Below are 17,204 nucleotides of genomic sequence, written 5' to 3'. Positions count from 1 at the left end.
TGTAAGGGACAGGAAAAGAGTGCTTGAGGCCATTCCTCCCGGATTCCGCCATGGTGTGTGTGTGGTGGCAGCTTTGCTGTGCTGCCGCCCTGAGATGCAGCCCTCTGCCACGTGCCACTCTGCCTTATAATCATGCCTAGTACGGATTGAAACCTCCACAAACTGTAAGCGAAATAAAACTTTCCTTCCTTAATTTTGGTCGTCAGGTATTTTGTCCCAGCAGCGAAAAAAAGGTAACCAAGACATGAGTCTTCTAATCCTTAAACATTATTTATTTCATCAGTATCTTATAGTTTTTAGCATATAAGTACTATATATGGTGCATTATCTTTATACCTAAGTGTTTCATTTTTTGAATGATTACAATTTGTCTTATATTTTTACTTCAGTCTCTATATGTTTATTGGTAGCATATAGAAGTATGATTAATTTTCCTATGTGGATCTTATATTTTAGACCTTCTAAGGGTTTCCTTATAGATTCCTTCAGATTTCTAAGTAGGCCATAATGTTGTCTACAAATAGATTTTTTTTTCCTTTTTTGATTCATATGCATTTTCTTTTTTTTGTGACAGGGTCTCGTTATATAGTTCAGACTGTCCTTGAACTCATTTTGTATCTGGTTTCAAACTCACAGCAATCCTCCTGCCTCAACTTCCTGAGTGCTGCTACTACAGGTGTACGTTACTACACCTGACTTCTATGTCTTTTATTTCCTTTTCTTGCCTTATTACTTTTGCTAGAACCCCTAGTACTATGTCAGATAACAGTGATAAGTCCAGACATCCCTTCCTCAGTCCTGATCTTAGGGAGAAAGGTTCAGTCTTTTTTTTTTTTTTTTTTTGGGTTTTGGTTTTTCTCTGGTACCGGGAACCGAACTCACAACCTTGTGCTTGCCAGGCAGGTGCTTTGCCGCTGAGCTAAATCCCCAGCCCTGAAAGGTTCAGTCTTTCACCACTAAGTATCACATTAGTAGTAGGTTTTCTAGGTATTTTTCTCCCTGTGTTGGAAATTGAACCCAGAACTTTGTGCATGCTAGTCAGGCACTCTACCACTGAGATGCATTCCTAGCCCTATTGATTTTTTTTTTTAATCAAGTTAAGGAACTTCCTTTTCAGTGCTACTTTAATGACAGCTTCTGTCATAAATGAAGATTGAATTTATTAACTGCTTTTTCTGCTTCAATTGACATGAGTGTGTAATTTTTCTTTTTTAACCTATAAATATAGTGGACTACACTGAATGATATTTCAAGTATCGAAACAATGTTGAATGCCTGGAGTACATGCCACTTGGTCACAGTGTATAATTCTCTCTATACATATTATGGCTTGTCTTAGTTACTTTTCTCTCATTGCTGAGATGAAATACCCGACACCCAAAATTAAGAGAGGAAAGGTTTATTCACCTCACAGTTTGTAGAGGTTTCATCTGTAATTAGCTGGCTCCAAGGCAGGGTAGTATGGCACAGGGGCAACAGTTCAAGGCAGCAGAAGACAGCAAAAGCAGCAAGAGCGAAAGGGGGAAAGCAAGCCTCTTTTCCTCCCTTGTATTGTAAGCAGGCTACCTGCCCCCAGGTAAGTGTAGAACTCACACCATCTCTGTGCCCTTCTCTTGCACAGGCTGAGCATGTTTACAAAGTAAGGACCCTGGCCCCCTGCTGAGTCACTTAGTTAAACTTCAAAACTTCTCAAGTTGACACAAGGCATCAACCATTACATGGCTTCTATTTGTTAATATTTTGTTAAGGACTTTGGATATTTTGTTAAGGATATTCATAAGTGATATTAGTCTATAATTTTCTTCTATTGTAGTATCTTCACCTGGTTTTGAGATCGGTATAATACTGACTTTATAAAATGAATTGGAAAGTGTTTCTTCCTTTCCTTTACTCCAGAAGAGATCATGTTGAGTTGGTGTTAGTTCTTTAAATGTTTGGTGGGATTCTCTAGTAAAGCCATCTGGAGACTACATATTTTTATATTCATAATTTGAGTTGACTCTCATAATAACCTTGCAAAGAAGGAAAGTTCTGTATGGATATAGGATTTAAGGCTCAGAGGTATTAAGTGAGTTGCCCAAGATTTAGAAGTCTTCTGATCTCAAGTTCCACGTCATTTCCACTATATCACAGTTCCTGAGTTAGTCTAGGCAGATTCTTCAGCAATTGGAAGCTCTTTGGGAAAAAGGAAAGACGATAATCCTATCTGCTCCTGGCCACTTTGTTTAGCTGAGTGCCCCCTTCTTACCCGTCTTACCTGACATTGTTTCAAGTTGAAGAGTAACAAGGCAACTAGTGAATTGCCAAGTATAAAGCCTAGTACTACTAGCACAATTATAAAGTCTAAAATGTGATGTTCAGGCGGGATGACAGTGATGCGTCCCACTTCAAAGCTTCAGAGGCAAAACAAGACAAAAAGGTTTGGACAGAGGAGGAAATCCTGCTCTCTATGGTTTCTGGTCATTCTCCGGGAAGTTTCCATAGGTCACTTCCCTCATCCATCCTGTTATCACCCACTCTAAATTTTCCAGTGTGGAATGACTATCTCTTTTAAAATAAATTACTTCCTAGGCATTCTCACCATCTTCATTCAGTAGGCCTTCTTGGAATTTGTCTTGCAGTGAAGAGCATATCACTTCAGTAGTTTTCAATGATTCCCTTTTGTCTATAGATGTCAACTGTATGATTGTTATCTTTGTATGATCACGGTTCTCAAACTTTCTAAAACAGAAGAATCACTAGAGAAACTGATGTGAAATGCAGAAGGTTAAGTTCCAACCCCAAAGATCCTGATTCAGTAACACTTTGGGCCAAGGCTTAGGAATATGCATTTCAGAACCAACAGCCCCACACACCAAGTGGTTCCCATGCACAAAACTCATATTGAGTTCACACCACTTAGCCTAGTTTTCAGGGTCCTCTGCAGTCTGATTCCAACTTACACACCTCCCTCATTCAGAATCCCACTCCTAGCCCCCTACAGTCCAGCCATGGTGGAGGAGACTGATCCACTTGGCAAGCACGCCTTTCACTGTAAAATTTCTAGGTACTTACTAGAATTGCTCACTCTTAGAAAGCTCATCTTCACTTTGTCTATTGAAATCCTATCTTTCCTCAAGGTCACACTCAAAATATACCTTTTCCAGAAGCCATTTCCAATTCCCCCAGGAGAACTAAATCTCTTCTGGTGTTTTTCCTCTTGCCCTTATCACCTTGACTGTAGCAGAGTTGTTCAAACTATAGGTTTCCCACCTATTAAGAGGATGTGACCAGCTTTTCATTTAAATTTACGATAGCAAGTAAGAGAATACACTACAGAATATCAGTGTGGGGTCTTATAGTAAGGCTCTTGTAATGTATTTCTTTCAGTTAAACATACACATATATGCTTTGTGTCATGACTTGTGTATTTCATGTGAGTTGTAGTAAAATAAGAGTAACGTTAAAAGTCACTGCTATGGCACTCATATCCGTTTGCCCCTCATTAGAACCCTTCATATGGCTTTCCGTTTCCCCATTATTGTGGGCCTCTGGAGAATAACCAAGTCATCTTTACTCTCGCATCTCCAGCACCCATCAGTATCAGAGGTTTTATGCCCATGCCTCATTTACTAAATTGAGTCGAGCTGTATGATCACAGTACCTCTTCTGGGATGAACTACATCAGACAAAGGTTGGGGTTATGCCTTTCAGAAACTGCCTTTTCTCAAGACAGTGGACTCTGAGGCACTGCCAGGGCAGCGGGCCCCTCCTCTTGACCAGGAGAAAAGGGTGACAGCTTCTAAGGCAATTCACTGGAGCAACAGTTTTCCCCTGGGAATTCTGGAATGTGTTCTGAGAGATGGAGTGGGCAGCTCTGAGGACCAAGTGAGCTCAGTGGAAGGACACTCTGCAAGAAGAAGTGTAGGAACCGGCAGCCCCATGAGCTTTCCGTGAGCATTTACCGGGCATCTACCATGCAGTTAAGTCACCCTGCTGGGTGCTTAAGAGCCAAAGAAGTCTTCAGCATGGGTGACAGACTGGGCCACAGAAATATTTTCCTAAACCCTCTCGCATGGTGGTTCAAAAGGCAACGTGGACATTGCCTGACCTATGCGTACCCTGCTTTTCACTTGTGTATTAACTGCAATTGCCTCGGGCTATTTGGAAGCATAGCTATGGAAAGTCTTTGTCTTTGAGGAGCTCATAGTGGAGGAGTTGGGACAAAAACTTTCACTGGCAATTTCCAGGTCCCTCGGACTGGGGGAAGTAGGAGGACAGTAGGTCCAGAGAGGGCAGATATAGGACAGAGCTGGATACGGGGTCAAGCTGGGTTTCGAATGACGTGCTTGAGTAAGGGGAGAGAAAAGAGAGGGCTTTCAAAGGAAAAAGAGAGTGAGGAGGGGTTGGCTTATTGTAGGGAGGGTTTGTGACAGCCTGGGGTCATAGCCCTGAGGAGGACTAGGCTGTGAAGGGTCCAGAGAAGGGAGGATGGACCGCGAAATTCGTTCCAGTATCAGAAGAGTTTTGTTACAAGGCCTTTAACTTACCCTCAAAATAAGATTTGGAAATAGAGAAGATCGCTTTTAAAAAGCAATGGTGAGGGACCTATTAGAATGGCTAAAGTCCCAAAAATGGAACAATGCCAAGTACAGGCGAGGCTGTAGAAACTCTCACCCCCTGCTGGTGGGAATGCGAACGGCATCACCCTGTGAGACACTGCTGTGCTTTCTTACAAAACTAAACATACTCTTCCCACGGAATCCAGCAACCGCACACCTCGATATTTACTCAACTGAGTTGAGAGCACAAACTGCACATGAATCAGCTTTATTTATAATCACCAGATATTGAAAGTGACTAAGCTATCTTTTGGTGGGTGATTGGGTGGGTGGATGGATGGATGGATGGGTGGGTGGATGGGTAGATGGATAGACAAACTGAAGTCCAACACAACAGTGGAATATTACTAAGCAGTAAAAAGAAATGGGCTGTTGAGACAGGAAGAGACATGGGGGAACTTAAAGCTTTAAATGCATCCTGCTTAATGAATGAAGCCAGTCTGAAGAGGCTACATACTGCATAATTCCAACCCTATAGCATTTTGGAAAAGGCAAATCTTTAAAAATAATAAAAAGATGCATGGTTGCAAGGGGTTGCTGTGAGAAGGAGAGATGACTAGGTAGAGCACAGCAGAATTTTAGGGCACTGAAATACTCTGTATGGTGCTATCATGGTCATTACATATCTGTCAAACCCATAGAACTCTATAGCACAGAGTAAATCTTTCTTTTATTCTTTCTTTCTTTTGTGGTACTGGAGATCAAACTCAAGGTCTCATGCACACTACACAAGTGTTGTATCACTGAGCTACGTCATCAGCCCCAGGGTGAATCTTCATGTAAACTATGAACAGTAGTTAATGATAACATGTTAGTATTGATTAATCAAGTGTAACAAATGTGTTTGCTAAGCCAGTGCAAGGGTTTTTTGTGGCGGGGAGTGGGGGGATCTTTTTGAGACATGGTTTCACTATACAGTTCAGGCTGACCTTGAACTTTCTTTGGAGCCCAAGCTGGCTTTAAACTCGAAGCAATATCCTGCCTCAGCCTCCCAAGTGTTGGGATTACAGTTGTGCATCACGACTCCTGGCCTCAGATTATTAATACAACAGAGAACCTGTGGAAGTAGAGCTGAGAGGAGGGAGATTGAGTATATGAAATTCAGCGTACAGTCTGCTCAGTTATTCTATAAATCCAAAACTATGTTAAGATAATCTAGTAATTTCTTTAAATTGAAGAGATTTCAAATTAAAAGAACAAAAGAAAGCAAATGTGGTGAGAATTGTTTTTAAATGCTGAGAGTCCGCCAGGTGATCCTGGAAACTTGCTTGGAACATACACACCCAGCCTTGCCTTCTAGTTCTTCTCACTTACAGAGCCCCTCAATATAAAATCCGTGCCTGGAGCTGGGCCTGGTGCCACGTGTGTGTAATCCTAGCACTTGGGAGGCTGAGGCAGGAGGATCCAAAGTTGGAATTTGTACAATGTGCCACCCTTGGAAGTAAGGCTTTTCAACCTCTTCCTAGTTTGCTGAGCTTTATCATCAAATGAAATCGGGCTTGTTTTCTACTTTTGGATAAGCAACCTCACATTCCTTCCAAAGGAAAAAGGGCTTTTCTCTGGCCAAACTTTTTCTCAAGGAAATGTAATGATGATAGACTTGGGGGAGCTGATTGTTAATTCTCCGTAATTATATGAGACCTTTTCAATTTGTTTGGTGGTTTATCTCTTCTGAGTAATCAGATAAGGCAATCAACACATCTTTCATATTATAAGGAGCCTTTCTTTTTTAAAGAAGACTACTCCTCCTGGAGCTTCTGGAAGCCACAATAAGGGTAAATTCCAATCAGCTACTCTAATGACTCTTAATGAGGTTCTTGTTTTAAACCCCTTTGAGTTATACGGGGCTCCTCCAATGGAGAACCTTTAAGACTGCATTAATCCCCTTGAGTTCCAAATCTGTTCATTTCAAGGGCTGAAATTGGCTTCTATAACCTTTGGAACCACCGACATTTGCTTTCAAAGTTGACACTTTCTATTTAAATGGCGAAAAGTAAACCTTAGTGTCACAGAGTTGAACATACCGATTTCAATCATCACCCTTAAGTTTGCACCTTTCCTCTTAGTCATGCGTGGTGTTCTTCTCTTAATTAGAAAGAGCCAGGGACTATCTGCACAAGACCGGAAGGTTCATTGTGATTGGCGGGATTGTCTCCCCTGTCCACGACTCCTATGGAAAACAGGTGGGTCGCTTCCTGTGCCGTCCCCTTTCACCCTCCCTCACCTAATAGTGCCCTTGGAGAAAGTGCCCCCTGTCCTCTCTGCGAAGGTTCTTGGAAATGCACAATGTCCACAAGCAGGCATCTGCCTGTGTCTCTGGACCACAGCCAGACCTGAGGGAGTGGGTGCTGGGGCAGCAGCTGGGAGGAGCAGCTGCCCAGGACAGGCCCCCACTCACAGCACCAGGCCCAGGGCGTGCTCGTAGAGAGAGGAGCAGGCATGCTGGTTCGGGGTGGCCAAGCCTGGATGCCGAACCCGTGTCTGGTTATGGGTTGAGCCCCACTGGGCAAGAGTTCTCTAGGATTTTCAGAGAAAACACCTATGCCTCTTGTTATCAGATTTAAATTCATTTCCCTGCCCCTGCCTCCATATTACATGCCCCAGAAAATTCAGGAGTTCTCCTGCTCACTCCCCCTGTGTCCCACAGATACAGCTGAGTCTGGGAGGAGTAACCTAACCAGCCAGGCTGAGCCATCAGCAGGCAGTGTTTACTGAGTTAAGTCTCTTGTCTGTGCAGGGCACGCCTTGCCTGCCCCACCCAGGCGGGCTCATCTCTGACCCTGTCAGGGTGGCGCACGCCACACATCCTTCATCCTTTCTCTTTCCCTCTGCCACTTCATGCCTCTCCGTGTGGCAGATGGAAAAGTAACGGGGTCACAGCTCACATTCCCTCTTGACACCAGACACTGGCTGCACGGGATAAGGAGCTGTTGGAGCTGATGGTCTGGGACGGTGGGGGTTGGAGGAGGCGCCCTGTAACCTCTCTGTTGCTTCCCAGGGCCTCGTGTCCAGTCGGCACCGTCTCATCATGTGTCAGCTGGCCGTGCAGAACTCCGACTGGATCAGGTAGGCGGGGCCCGACGATGGCAAAAGCAGGTGGCCCTGCGCTCACGGGGGCTGGGGTGGGGAAGGAGGAACAACGGCAGCAGTACTTTGATTCCCGCAAGGGAGGGGACATGAGGGGGAACTATTAGTCCTTCCAGGGCTCGCACACAGGTAAGTTTATCTTTTAACACAGCTATGGGGTTCAGGAAACTAAAGCGGCAGCTCTGAAGGGTTTTGTCTGCATTGGCACCTCTGGGTCCTGGCGTGACTCCTAGAGCTTCTAAAAGCATCACCGGACTTTGGAAGAGGCATGGCTAGAAAGTCTGAAATGCCCCCAGCCCTCATCCCACTAAGTTCATTAACTCTTCTTCCTATCAGCCAGGGTTCCCTGGCCTGGGCCATGGCCCGTTCCCAGCTGAGGCTCTGAGCTCCAGACTGACTCGGCAGAGGTGCAGGCCCTGGGTGAACCCTGCGTCTACGGTGTCCACACCGAGTCCCACCCACAGAGTGCCTTCCGCTCGCAAGAGGGCAGTGCCTGTCGCACATCAGCCGCCTGAGCTGGCAGTGTAATTAAAGCAAGCTTCCACTAATTATGCTAATTATGCTCCCCCAAGTTCCTACCGTTATAATTTGCATGATAAGATGATTTTTTTAAACAAAAATAATGGTATGCCATTTGTGCCATAATTTCACCCTGTGGAAAAGCAAGTAGCATCTAGAAGTTTCTGTGAGGGGAGGGAAATGAGGGGAGCTGACCTGGGAAGGAGAGCCCGAGGTACCGGGGAGGGCAGACAGGCGGAAATGAGTGCAGTGAAGGGAAGCCACCATAATAATTAAACAATAATCCCTGCCACTGGTTTACAGTGATTTCTGTGTGAAGCACACACTCTTCACAGACTTTCTCACCCCCTCAAGAGGCAACGAAGTAGAGACATAGCTACTTTTTCTCAGGTGAGACCCAGGCCCAGAGCTGTCCAAGCACTCGAGCAGTGATGCAGCTGTGATCACATCAGGATGGGAAATGAGGCCACTCCTGACCTGATGGGGAAAATGGGATCTCATGGGAAAAACATTGGGCAAGAGGCTGTTCTTGTTTGGACGTGCTTAGAAGATTCTGGAATAACTCCCTCACTCATCCAGTAAATATTTACTGAGTGCCAGCTGCCTGCCGCATGCTGTTCCAGGCACTTGGAAAATCAGGATTGAGCTCACTAGGAAGTCCAAGAGCGAGTCCAGAGAGGGGAGCTCCTGCTCCTCTGAAGCTCCTCTGTGCCGCAGGGGAGGAGAGAGGGCCTAGGAGGAAGCCGGCTCAGGGCAGGCTGACTCCTTCAGCCTTTGCAATGAGTGAGACCTCATCTATGGAATCCTGACGTGCACGGGGGACAGGAAGATTTCTCAAAAAAGTTTGAGAAATGTCCCAGTTTAGTAGCTCGTTAAGTTGGCAAGTAAGTGTGCATCCTTCCAGGGCTGGATCCCTGCTTACTTCACAAGCCAGCGTGCGGAAGTGCTGGCCCATCTGTGGGTCTGTGCCATCTAGTCTGACTGCTGTGCCTCAACTCTGTGCTTGCAAGGTACCCCAAAGGCACAGGGAGGCATACCGGGCAGATGCCCCGGGGTCTGTAGCCTGGCCAGGGAAACCTCAGTCCCCTCTTCTTGAGGGCGTGGCTCACTTGATTCTTATCACAGCCTTGTAAGGTCCACAGGAGAATTCCCTTTTGTAAGTAAGATTAAGAGCAAGACACTCTACTAAGCATTATACATATAAAATTTACTGAGCCCTTGTAATAAACCACAGGATAATTACTACTGTTATTCTCATTTTACAGCTAGAGAAATTGAGGCACCGAAAGATCATCTAACTTTCCCATCACCTGACTTTCACATTTGGAAAGGGCAGGGGCTGGGATTAAACCCAGATAGATTGGCACCATCATCTTTTCTCATAAGCCTATGGTAGACTTCTCTCATTTTACAGAGGCTCAGGTAGGGCTTCACGCTCAGTTTTTATCTGATTTGAGATCTAAGCATACAATATGATCAGGTCTGCTAAGCTCCCTGAGCTGTGATCTTTGGAAGGAAGCAGTCCAGAACCTGTGGGAATGGAAACCAAGGGAATCTTCTCTCCCGTGATGTTAGGGTGGACCCATGGGAGTGCTACCAGGACACCTGGCAGACGACTTGCAGTGTGCTGGAACACCACCGGGACCTCATGAAGGTGAGCCGGGACACAGCTGGGGGAGGAGGGGGGAGCCCACCAGGGTGCAAGAAATGGGCTGTATCCACAGAAGCCTGGCCAGGCAGGACAAGCGGACTGGGGGCCTGCAGACCTCGTCTCAGCTTCCTACTTCCCTGCCAGCTGTGAGAAAGTCCAGCCTCTTAGTTGCACAAAGGAAGGCAGTGCATTAGGAACCTGGAGCGACACTGGGGGTTGCCCCTGCCTCCTGTCCTCTCACTTGGCCTCCCATCTGGATATCCTATGATATTGTTGCTGCTGCATACGACTGGGGCAGCTTTCGTCAGCTGGAAGCAAGTTCAAGCCGGGATTAAGGAGATCACAGTTATAGAATTTACTATAGTGAGGAGAGGAAGATGTTGGACAAAAAAAGACAGGAGAAAAGAGGATGGAGCTGGTACAAGCAGCCAGGCCCCCTTTCCCATCTGTTAGGGCTTCATGGATGCCTCCCTCTGGGGGAAGTTGCTGCAGCCAGGGCATAGCACACCTGCGAGCCATTGCACCCTCATCCCTGCCTCCCTCCTTCACAAGAGCTTTAGGGGAAGATGGTATCTGAGCTCCCTTTTCGTAGTGGATAAAAGTGAGCACAGAGAGGAGCCTGCGTGCCTGAGGACATGTAATGGGCCCTAGTGAGCACAGATGGATGAGAGCTCCTGCATTCCAGACTGGCGCCTGGGGCTTGTGTGGGTGCTGCAGAGAGGCCCAGGGGCTGGCTGCCTGGTAGAAGGGGCTCCATCCAGTGAGCAGCACCAGCCAGAGTGTGCAGAGAGCACCCTTCCCAGATCAATACCAACCCATGGACTCCCACAGTGGCAGGATGAAAAGCAGTGCTGTCGATACCCAGAATTCCAACTGACCAAGACAACAAAGAGTAAACTGCGTTCACCTCCCCCGACTCTGATGTACCCGAATAACAACAAGCTGTGGTTCTGACCCAGAGAGAACCCCCAGCCATCTGTTCCTGCTGTTGGCAAGCCTGTCTCCACCTCCTTGGAGAGCAGCCCCTGACCACACGGCTCCGCCAACCGCACCACTGAGCTTTATTCTACCAGACCTGGAGGGTTAGGGCTCCAGACTATGCTAGGGAGATAAGAGCAACAGAGCTAGAGACCCGCTGGCTCTTGCTCAGTGTGTTAAGGACCCCCCCACCTTCCCTCATGGAGTTGAACAGAATTGATCTCCTTTCCTCTGCATTCAGAACCTTCATATACAATCTGAATCTTTGCTGCTTCCCTTGAAAGACCCCTGACATGGGGTCACGGTTTTGTTTTTTTTTTTTAGACAGGGTCTCACCATGTAGTTAACACTCACTTGCAACTTAGTATGTAGTTCAGGCTGGCCTCAAACTCATGATCCTCCTGCCTCAGCCTCCTAAGTGCTGAGATTACAGCCATGCACCACCATGCCTGGCTCTCTGTGCTGGTTTTAACAACAGAGTAATAAAAGACACTTCATCTCACTATATAAGGATGTATCAATCAGGATAGGTTAAGATAGTTATGGTGATTAACATCCCTAAAAATCTCAATGACTTCACAAAAGTTTGTTAGTCAGCCTGCAGTGGGGGTGAGGAGTGCTTCTTCTAGTCAAACAGACGAGATCGGGCACGTTCAGGGTGGTATGGCCGTAGAACTTCTAGTCAAACAGGAGCCTCAGCCTCCATGATGGAGGGGAGAAATGAGGGACCCCTGCAAGCGTCCCCGAATGCTGCCTGTAATGACTACAGCCTGGCTATTGTTTTGCTGTCCAAATGCCTGGCCTTCTGTGAATACTCCCGCTATTACTCATGCCCCAACCATGAGTCTGAGCCAAGGAAGTTCAGCCAGGAGCCCCAGCTGTTGCAGGGATGGGCAGAGGTGGGCTGACAATGTGGGTCACAGATGGCCCCTTGCCTGGGAGTAAGAGCCCAGAGCTGCTTCCTACTAACCTCTGCCTTCCCTGGCGTGGTGTGAGGCCTGTGCTCCCTGCCACAGAGAGTAGACTTTTGGAAAGGCCTCAAGAACAGGGTGTGGTAGGGGGTTGGCAAGGGCACAGGTGGGGCCCGCAGCCAGCCCTGTCTTCTCTGGGCTAGAACAAGTCAAACGTCCAGCAAGAGGAAGGAATGCCTCAGCCACTAGACCGGTTATTGAATGAAAATGTAGAATTTTATCTTCTGGTGGTAAAACAATAAAAAAGAGACAGACCACTCCTTCTGTGCCCCAGGGCAGAGAAACGCACAAGACAGGCTGAGAAGATCCCCACCGGCTCCCAGGTGTGGTGGGACGCTGCTGTGACCTCCTGCCAGGAACATTCTGAACGTGACAGGCTGTGCCGCAAGACACATGGCTTCTCTTTTAGGGCTCCGGAGGACTTGTGTCCTTTTCTGCTGCAGGATGGCCTGTTAGGGAGAGAGCTAGAAGGTCCCCTCAGCCTGGGGCTTGGGCATCCTCTTGCAGCAGGACTCTGACCCAGACGGGGCAGCGAGCAGAGCAGCATCACTCCTGAGATGCTGGCTTTCATCGAAGGGACCTGAGCAAGCTATGGCCCTTGGGAAGCGAAACAGATTGAAAATGGGTCCTTTGTTTCTTGGAAGCCGGGAACTGGCTTCCCCCTCACCTTGGGCAAGGGAGGGTTACTTCTAGGCTGGCCAGGAAGAATACTGTGTTATCAGCTCTACGTTTGTCGTGGCACTGGAGAGAGCAGCAGGCCTGATAACACGGGATAATGGATAATGCACAGTGAATTTCCGCTTGGCTCTGGAATGTGTATTCACACCGCTGAGCAGGCCAGAGAGGGCTCAGAACCCACCCACCCACTTCCTGCAACACAAACACATCCTGCTCAGCCTGGCACCGCTTTCTCCCTGGGCCCTGTTATTGACGTCTCTGGTCTGAAGAGGCCGCAGGTGGTGAGAGTGACCTTTCCCAAGCTCATAGAGCCCTTGTGCAGACATGATCTCATTTTCGCCCCATGAACCAGGCAGGGAGGGCAGACAGGCATGATAGGCAGCAAGTTACACCCTTGGCGGCTGCTTACGACGTTCCTGCCATCTGCCAAGCACTCCAAAGACATTGTGCCTATGTCTGCTCGCCTAATGCTACCCCTGTAAAAAGGCAGGTGTATAGTTAGCCTTGAGTTGAGGTTTAGGAGAGTTTAAATTACTGTCTAAGTTCGCATAGCTGAAAAAGGCAGAGGCTGAATTTGGATTCAGATCTGCACAGTGCCATACCCCATGTTTTCCCCACTGAACTACCCTGTTTCCTGCCAACTTACTGACCACACGGCGCAGTTGGGTCTAGAGCCACCCTCAGGGCTCTCCCCCAGATCTAGGCCACGGACCATGATGCACAAGCAGCTATCCCTTTGGAGATAACTGGGAAAGCTCCCCAGAGTCACTTGGTTAATGACACTGATTCAGTATTTCTCCCTCTCCCTAGAGGGTGACCGGCTGCATCCTCTCCAACGTGAACACGCCTTCTATGACACCTGTGATCGGACAGCCACAGCACGAGACCCCCCAGCCCATCTACCAGAACAGCAATGTGTCCACCAAGCCCACTGCAGGTAAGGGGCCATTAATGTCCTTGGTTCCCTCTCCTCACAGTCACTCAGTGGGCTTTGTTCAAACGCTGATTGCTCAGTCCCACCCCAGAATCTGATTCAGTAGGTTTGGGCGCGGGGAGGAGGGTTTGCATTTTTAATAAGGCAAACCTGAGGCTGCTGGCACAGGAACTGTGCTTTCAGAATGGTTAGCATAGAACACTGATAGAATCAGAGAGAAGGAGAGGGAGGGAGGGAAGGAGAATGAAATGGTGGTGCGCATTCCTGATGTGCATTCAAATAGAAGTATAACTGCATTAACTGGGAATTAAATATATACAGGGAACCCATCTTTCTCTGCCTCTTTTAGGGAGGTTGAGGGTCTTGCAGAAGGTCACACAGTGAGGAAATAGGAATCATACCCAGGCAATCTACATCCAGAATCTCGCCACTTTTAGTTATCTCAATACAGACAAGCAATGGGGGCCACCAACACTTACCCAATCCCTCGTGTGCCCAGGGGACACCCAGCACTTCACATATGTTTTTATTTGAAGCAGAGATTCTGTGAGATAGATGCATGTTCCCGTGTCAATGATTTGCTGAAGGTCACACAGCTTAAAAGTGGAAGGGCTAGGATTCATGTTCGGTGCTGTTGGCCTCCATCATCTGTGCTCTAAATTCTTCCTGGCCAATGTCCAGAGGCAGATGATGCTATGTTTTTTAAATCTAGGGGCCATAAGCTATTGTATTATTGGTCTGTGATAAATGGGGTAATATCATACTCAAAGAAGAACCAGAATTTCACAGCTTGCATAGAGCTACACAGAGGGCTTCAGAAAAATTTTCTGGACTAGAACTCAGAGAAATGATTGAAAACCAGAACCCTCTCAGCCAAGTAGGATCGGGTTGTTACAAAGCCCATCTGCATGGGGAGGAATGCCTTCACCTAGTAAAGACCATTCCCAGAGTATGCTCTGCCACAGGCTGAATCTCCTTGGATGTGCGAGTCATTGTCCAGTGTGGGGAATGGCTAAGGACAGACTTAGAACAAACCTGGGGAGGAAATGCTCCTGATATAAAAAAACAAAAAAAGCAAACAGCATATATGCTCTGTAAATGTAGACTCTGATCTGACTTATGTAACCGTACCTGCATAATGCACATTTTTTAAACAGAAGAAAATAAATCATATGCATCAGAAGTTATCGGTAGAGGTGGGACTATCCATGCTCTCGTTTTCCTTTGTATATATTTTTCTCTTTTAATATTTTCCAACTTTCAACAATGTAATGAACACAACTGGAAAATAGGATCTAGTCCATGGCTCCCAATGCTGTGCCTTGGACTGAGAACAGGAAGGAGAAACTTTGGCTGTCATATTTCTGTTCTTTCTCTCCACCCTCCTCTCGCTTTCCACCCCCAGTCTGCCCTTCCAGTTTAGAATGGCCCCCGTGCTGGGCTGGCACAGTGTAAGTTGTGAGTGGTTTTCTCCCTCTGTCCCTGTCTGTCTTGCTCTCTCCTTTAGCCAAGATCTTGGGGAAAGTGGGAGAAAGCCTCAGCCGGATCTGCTGCGTGCGCCCGCCGGTGGAGCGCTTCACCTTTGTAGGTAAGGAGGCAAGCTCTTTCTTTCCCAGTTCTGTCTTCTTTCCCTGCACCCTTCAGGCATCCATAAATTCCCACAAGTGCCTGTGCTGTGGTCTGAATGTTCATGTCCCTCAGAGTCATACACTGACATTCTAGCCACCAAGGTGACAATATTGAGAAGTGGGGTCTTGGGAGGGTGATTAGGTCATAAGAATGGAGCCCTCATGAGTGGGATTTCTGCCGCTATAAAACAAGCCCAGAGAGGTAGCTAGTAGTTTCTTCCACCATCTGAGGACCCGTAAAGAGGTGCTGTCGGGGCTAGGGATTTAGCTCAGCGGCAAAAGCGCCTGCCTGACAAGCGCAAGGTCGTGAGTTCGGTTCCCGGTACCGGAAAAAAAACCAAAAAAAAAAAAAAAAAGAGGTGCTGTCTATGAACCAAGACACTGACCTTCACCAGCCTCCAAAGCTTCCAGCACCTGGATCTTGGTCTTCCAGCCTCTAGAACTGTGAAAAACATATGTCTATTGTTTATAAGCCACCCAGCCTATGGTATTTTCTTATAGCAGACAGAACAGTCCAAGGGATGACCATTTATAGAGCAGAGACCGACAGAGACCAGAGGTATGCAGAAATGTGACCGGGCCTCCTTTCCATGGTGGAGCGGGAGTCCAGAGGGTCTCGTTAACCTGGGGCTGCCTGAGAGACCTCATGATCACCACCCTCCTCCAGCCCGTGCTCACCTAACCTGTGCTCACACAGAAGGGCTCCACATACCTAAGGGGTTCTGGTGGGGCCCAGAATCCTCCCGCAGGGGAGCCTAGCTCTGGTAGTGTACGTCCTCCTGTGGGAGGTGAGTGCTCTTCCCTCACTTCCCTCTGTCTTTGCCTGTTTCCCCAACGACTCAGAAGGGATGAGAGTATCAGAGTCTCCGGGGTTATTTCTCCTGCAAGCCTTGAACTTAACTCTGCAGAAGAACTGCAGGCCTGGACCACATTCCTTTTATTTTTTGGGACCATTTCCACCATGTCTGAGATCCGATTTCCGCCATGTTGAAAGGATCTGAGAGGGTTGGTTGAGGAGATGGAGAGGCAGGGTCCTCAACAGCAGTCTGCAGTTGTGTGTGTGTGTGTGTGTGTGTGTGTGTGCAAGTGCACGCGCACACGTGCATGCACTTGCACCCATTGCATACCTCCACACTGATATTGCACACTCGAGAGCCCTGCCTTTCACATCTTTCTGGCTCTGGCTATGTCTGCTACAGAAAAATCTCATCATCCCTAGTCCGCTAGTTCTTTAAACCAAGAGGGCCCTCAAAAAAGATGGCCACCTCCTGGGACTCGAAAAGCTGTCCCATTCATTTTCGAGGACATTGCCCGTGGGGGCAGCCCCCTTAAGATACGGGAGGAAATGGCAGGTGCTTGCCGTGAGCGTGTGCACTGGTTCCCCAGCAAGGCTGTGTAATTCTGAAAACCCCAGAAATGTACAGTGTGCCCCCTGTCTACCTTATGCAGCCCGTGTCCTCCATTCCCCCTCCTTAGATGTCCCTGAGCAAGGAGACCTGTGTCCCTACAGCAGCGCAGCTGCTCCCACCAGGAAGGTGCTCTGCTCCCTAAAGCTCTGTGTCCCCTTTTTCTTCTTCAGATGAAAATGCCAACCTGGGCACCGTGATGCGGTACGAGGAGATCGGTGAGTGGGCCGTGAGCCTGGAGACATTTGGAGCCACCTGCCCCTACCACTGGCAGCATGGAGAAGGGTGGAGGCTTGAAAATCCTGGATTGTGTTTGCAGCAGGTCTATTCTCAAAAGAACAACCATTCCAACCTAAGATCGTCTTCTTCCCTAGCTCCCCTTGAACATCTCTGAGCTGGACTCAGGCCAGGGCCCAAGAGGTTGGACTTTATCAATTCCAATTTTCCCTCCCTTCCAAGTCTCCCTTCCCTTGTCTAAACGAATGGAAGTTGAGCTTCAGTGCAGGTAGGAAGACTATCGTTTAGCCCACAGACACCGCACATAAACAAGGCAGGAGAGCTTGCCTGCACCCTGCATTCTTTAGCAGATGTTTCAGTGTTTGCAGGTAGAGAAGGAAGTGAGGGCTGAAATCCACCCCCACAGGCTAAGGCATCCCAGTGTCTGTGTAAGGATCTCACGCCCAGCCTAAGGTGGGTGGACAGTGGTTACCCAGAGCAGTTGGGATGGGAAGGACTTCACCTGTGTAAATCG

At 47.7% G+C, this 17,204-nt stretch overlaps 1 protein-coding gene across 7 annotated transcripts in view; it reads left to right on the top strand.

The window, feature by feature from the left end:
- Nmnat2 (nicotinamide nucleotide adenylyltransferase 2) overlaps positions 1-17,204 on the top strand; it is a 197,422-nt gene that overhangs the window by 156,221 nt on the left and 23,997 nt on the right. For all 7 annotated transcript variants that reach the window (XM_005375034.2, XM_005375035.2, XM_005375033.2 and 4 more), the window contains 6 exons: positions 6,696-6,784; positions 7,600-7,667; positions 9,783-9,861; positions 13,296-13,422; positions 14,927-15,007; positions 16,627-16,671. In XM_005375034.2, coding sequence (XP_005375091.1) covers positions 6,696-6,784; positions 7,600-7,667; positions 9,783-9,861; positions 13,296-13,422; positions 14,927-15,007; positions 16,627-16,671 — 489 coding nt within the window. The remainder of the gene's footprint in view (positions 1-6,695; positions 6,785-7,599; positions 7,668-9,782; positions 9,862-13,295; positions 13,423-14,926; positions 15,008-16,626; positions 16,672-17,204) is intronic.

Source organism: Chinchilla lanigera, unplaced genomic scaffold, assembly GCF_000276665.1.
Source record: "Chinchilla lanigera isolate Chin_1 unplaced genomic scaffold, ChiLan1.0 scaffold00005, whole genome shotgun sequence".
NCBI lineage: Eukaryota > Metazoa > Chordata > Mammalia > Rodentia > Chinchillidae > Chinchilla > Chinchilla lanigera.
This window is presented reverse-complemented; position numbering and strand designations above follow the sequence as displayed.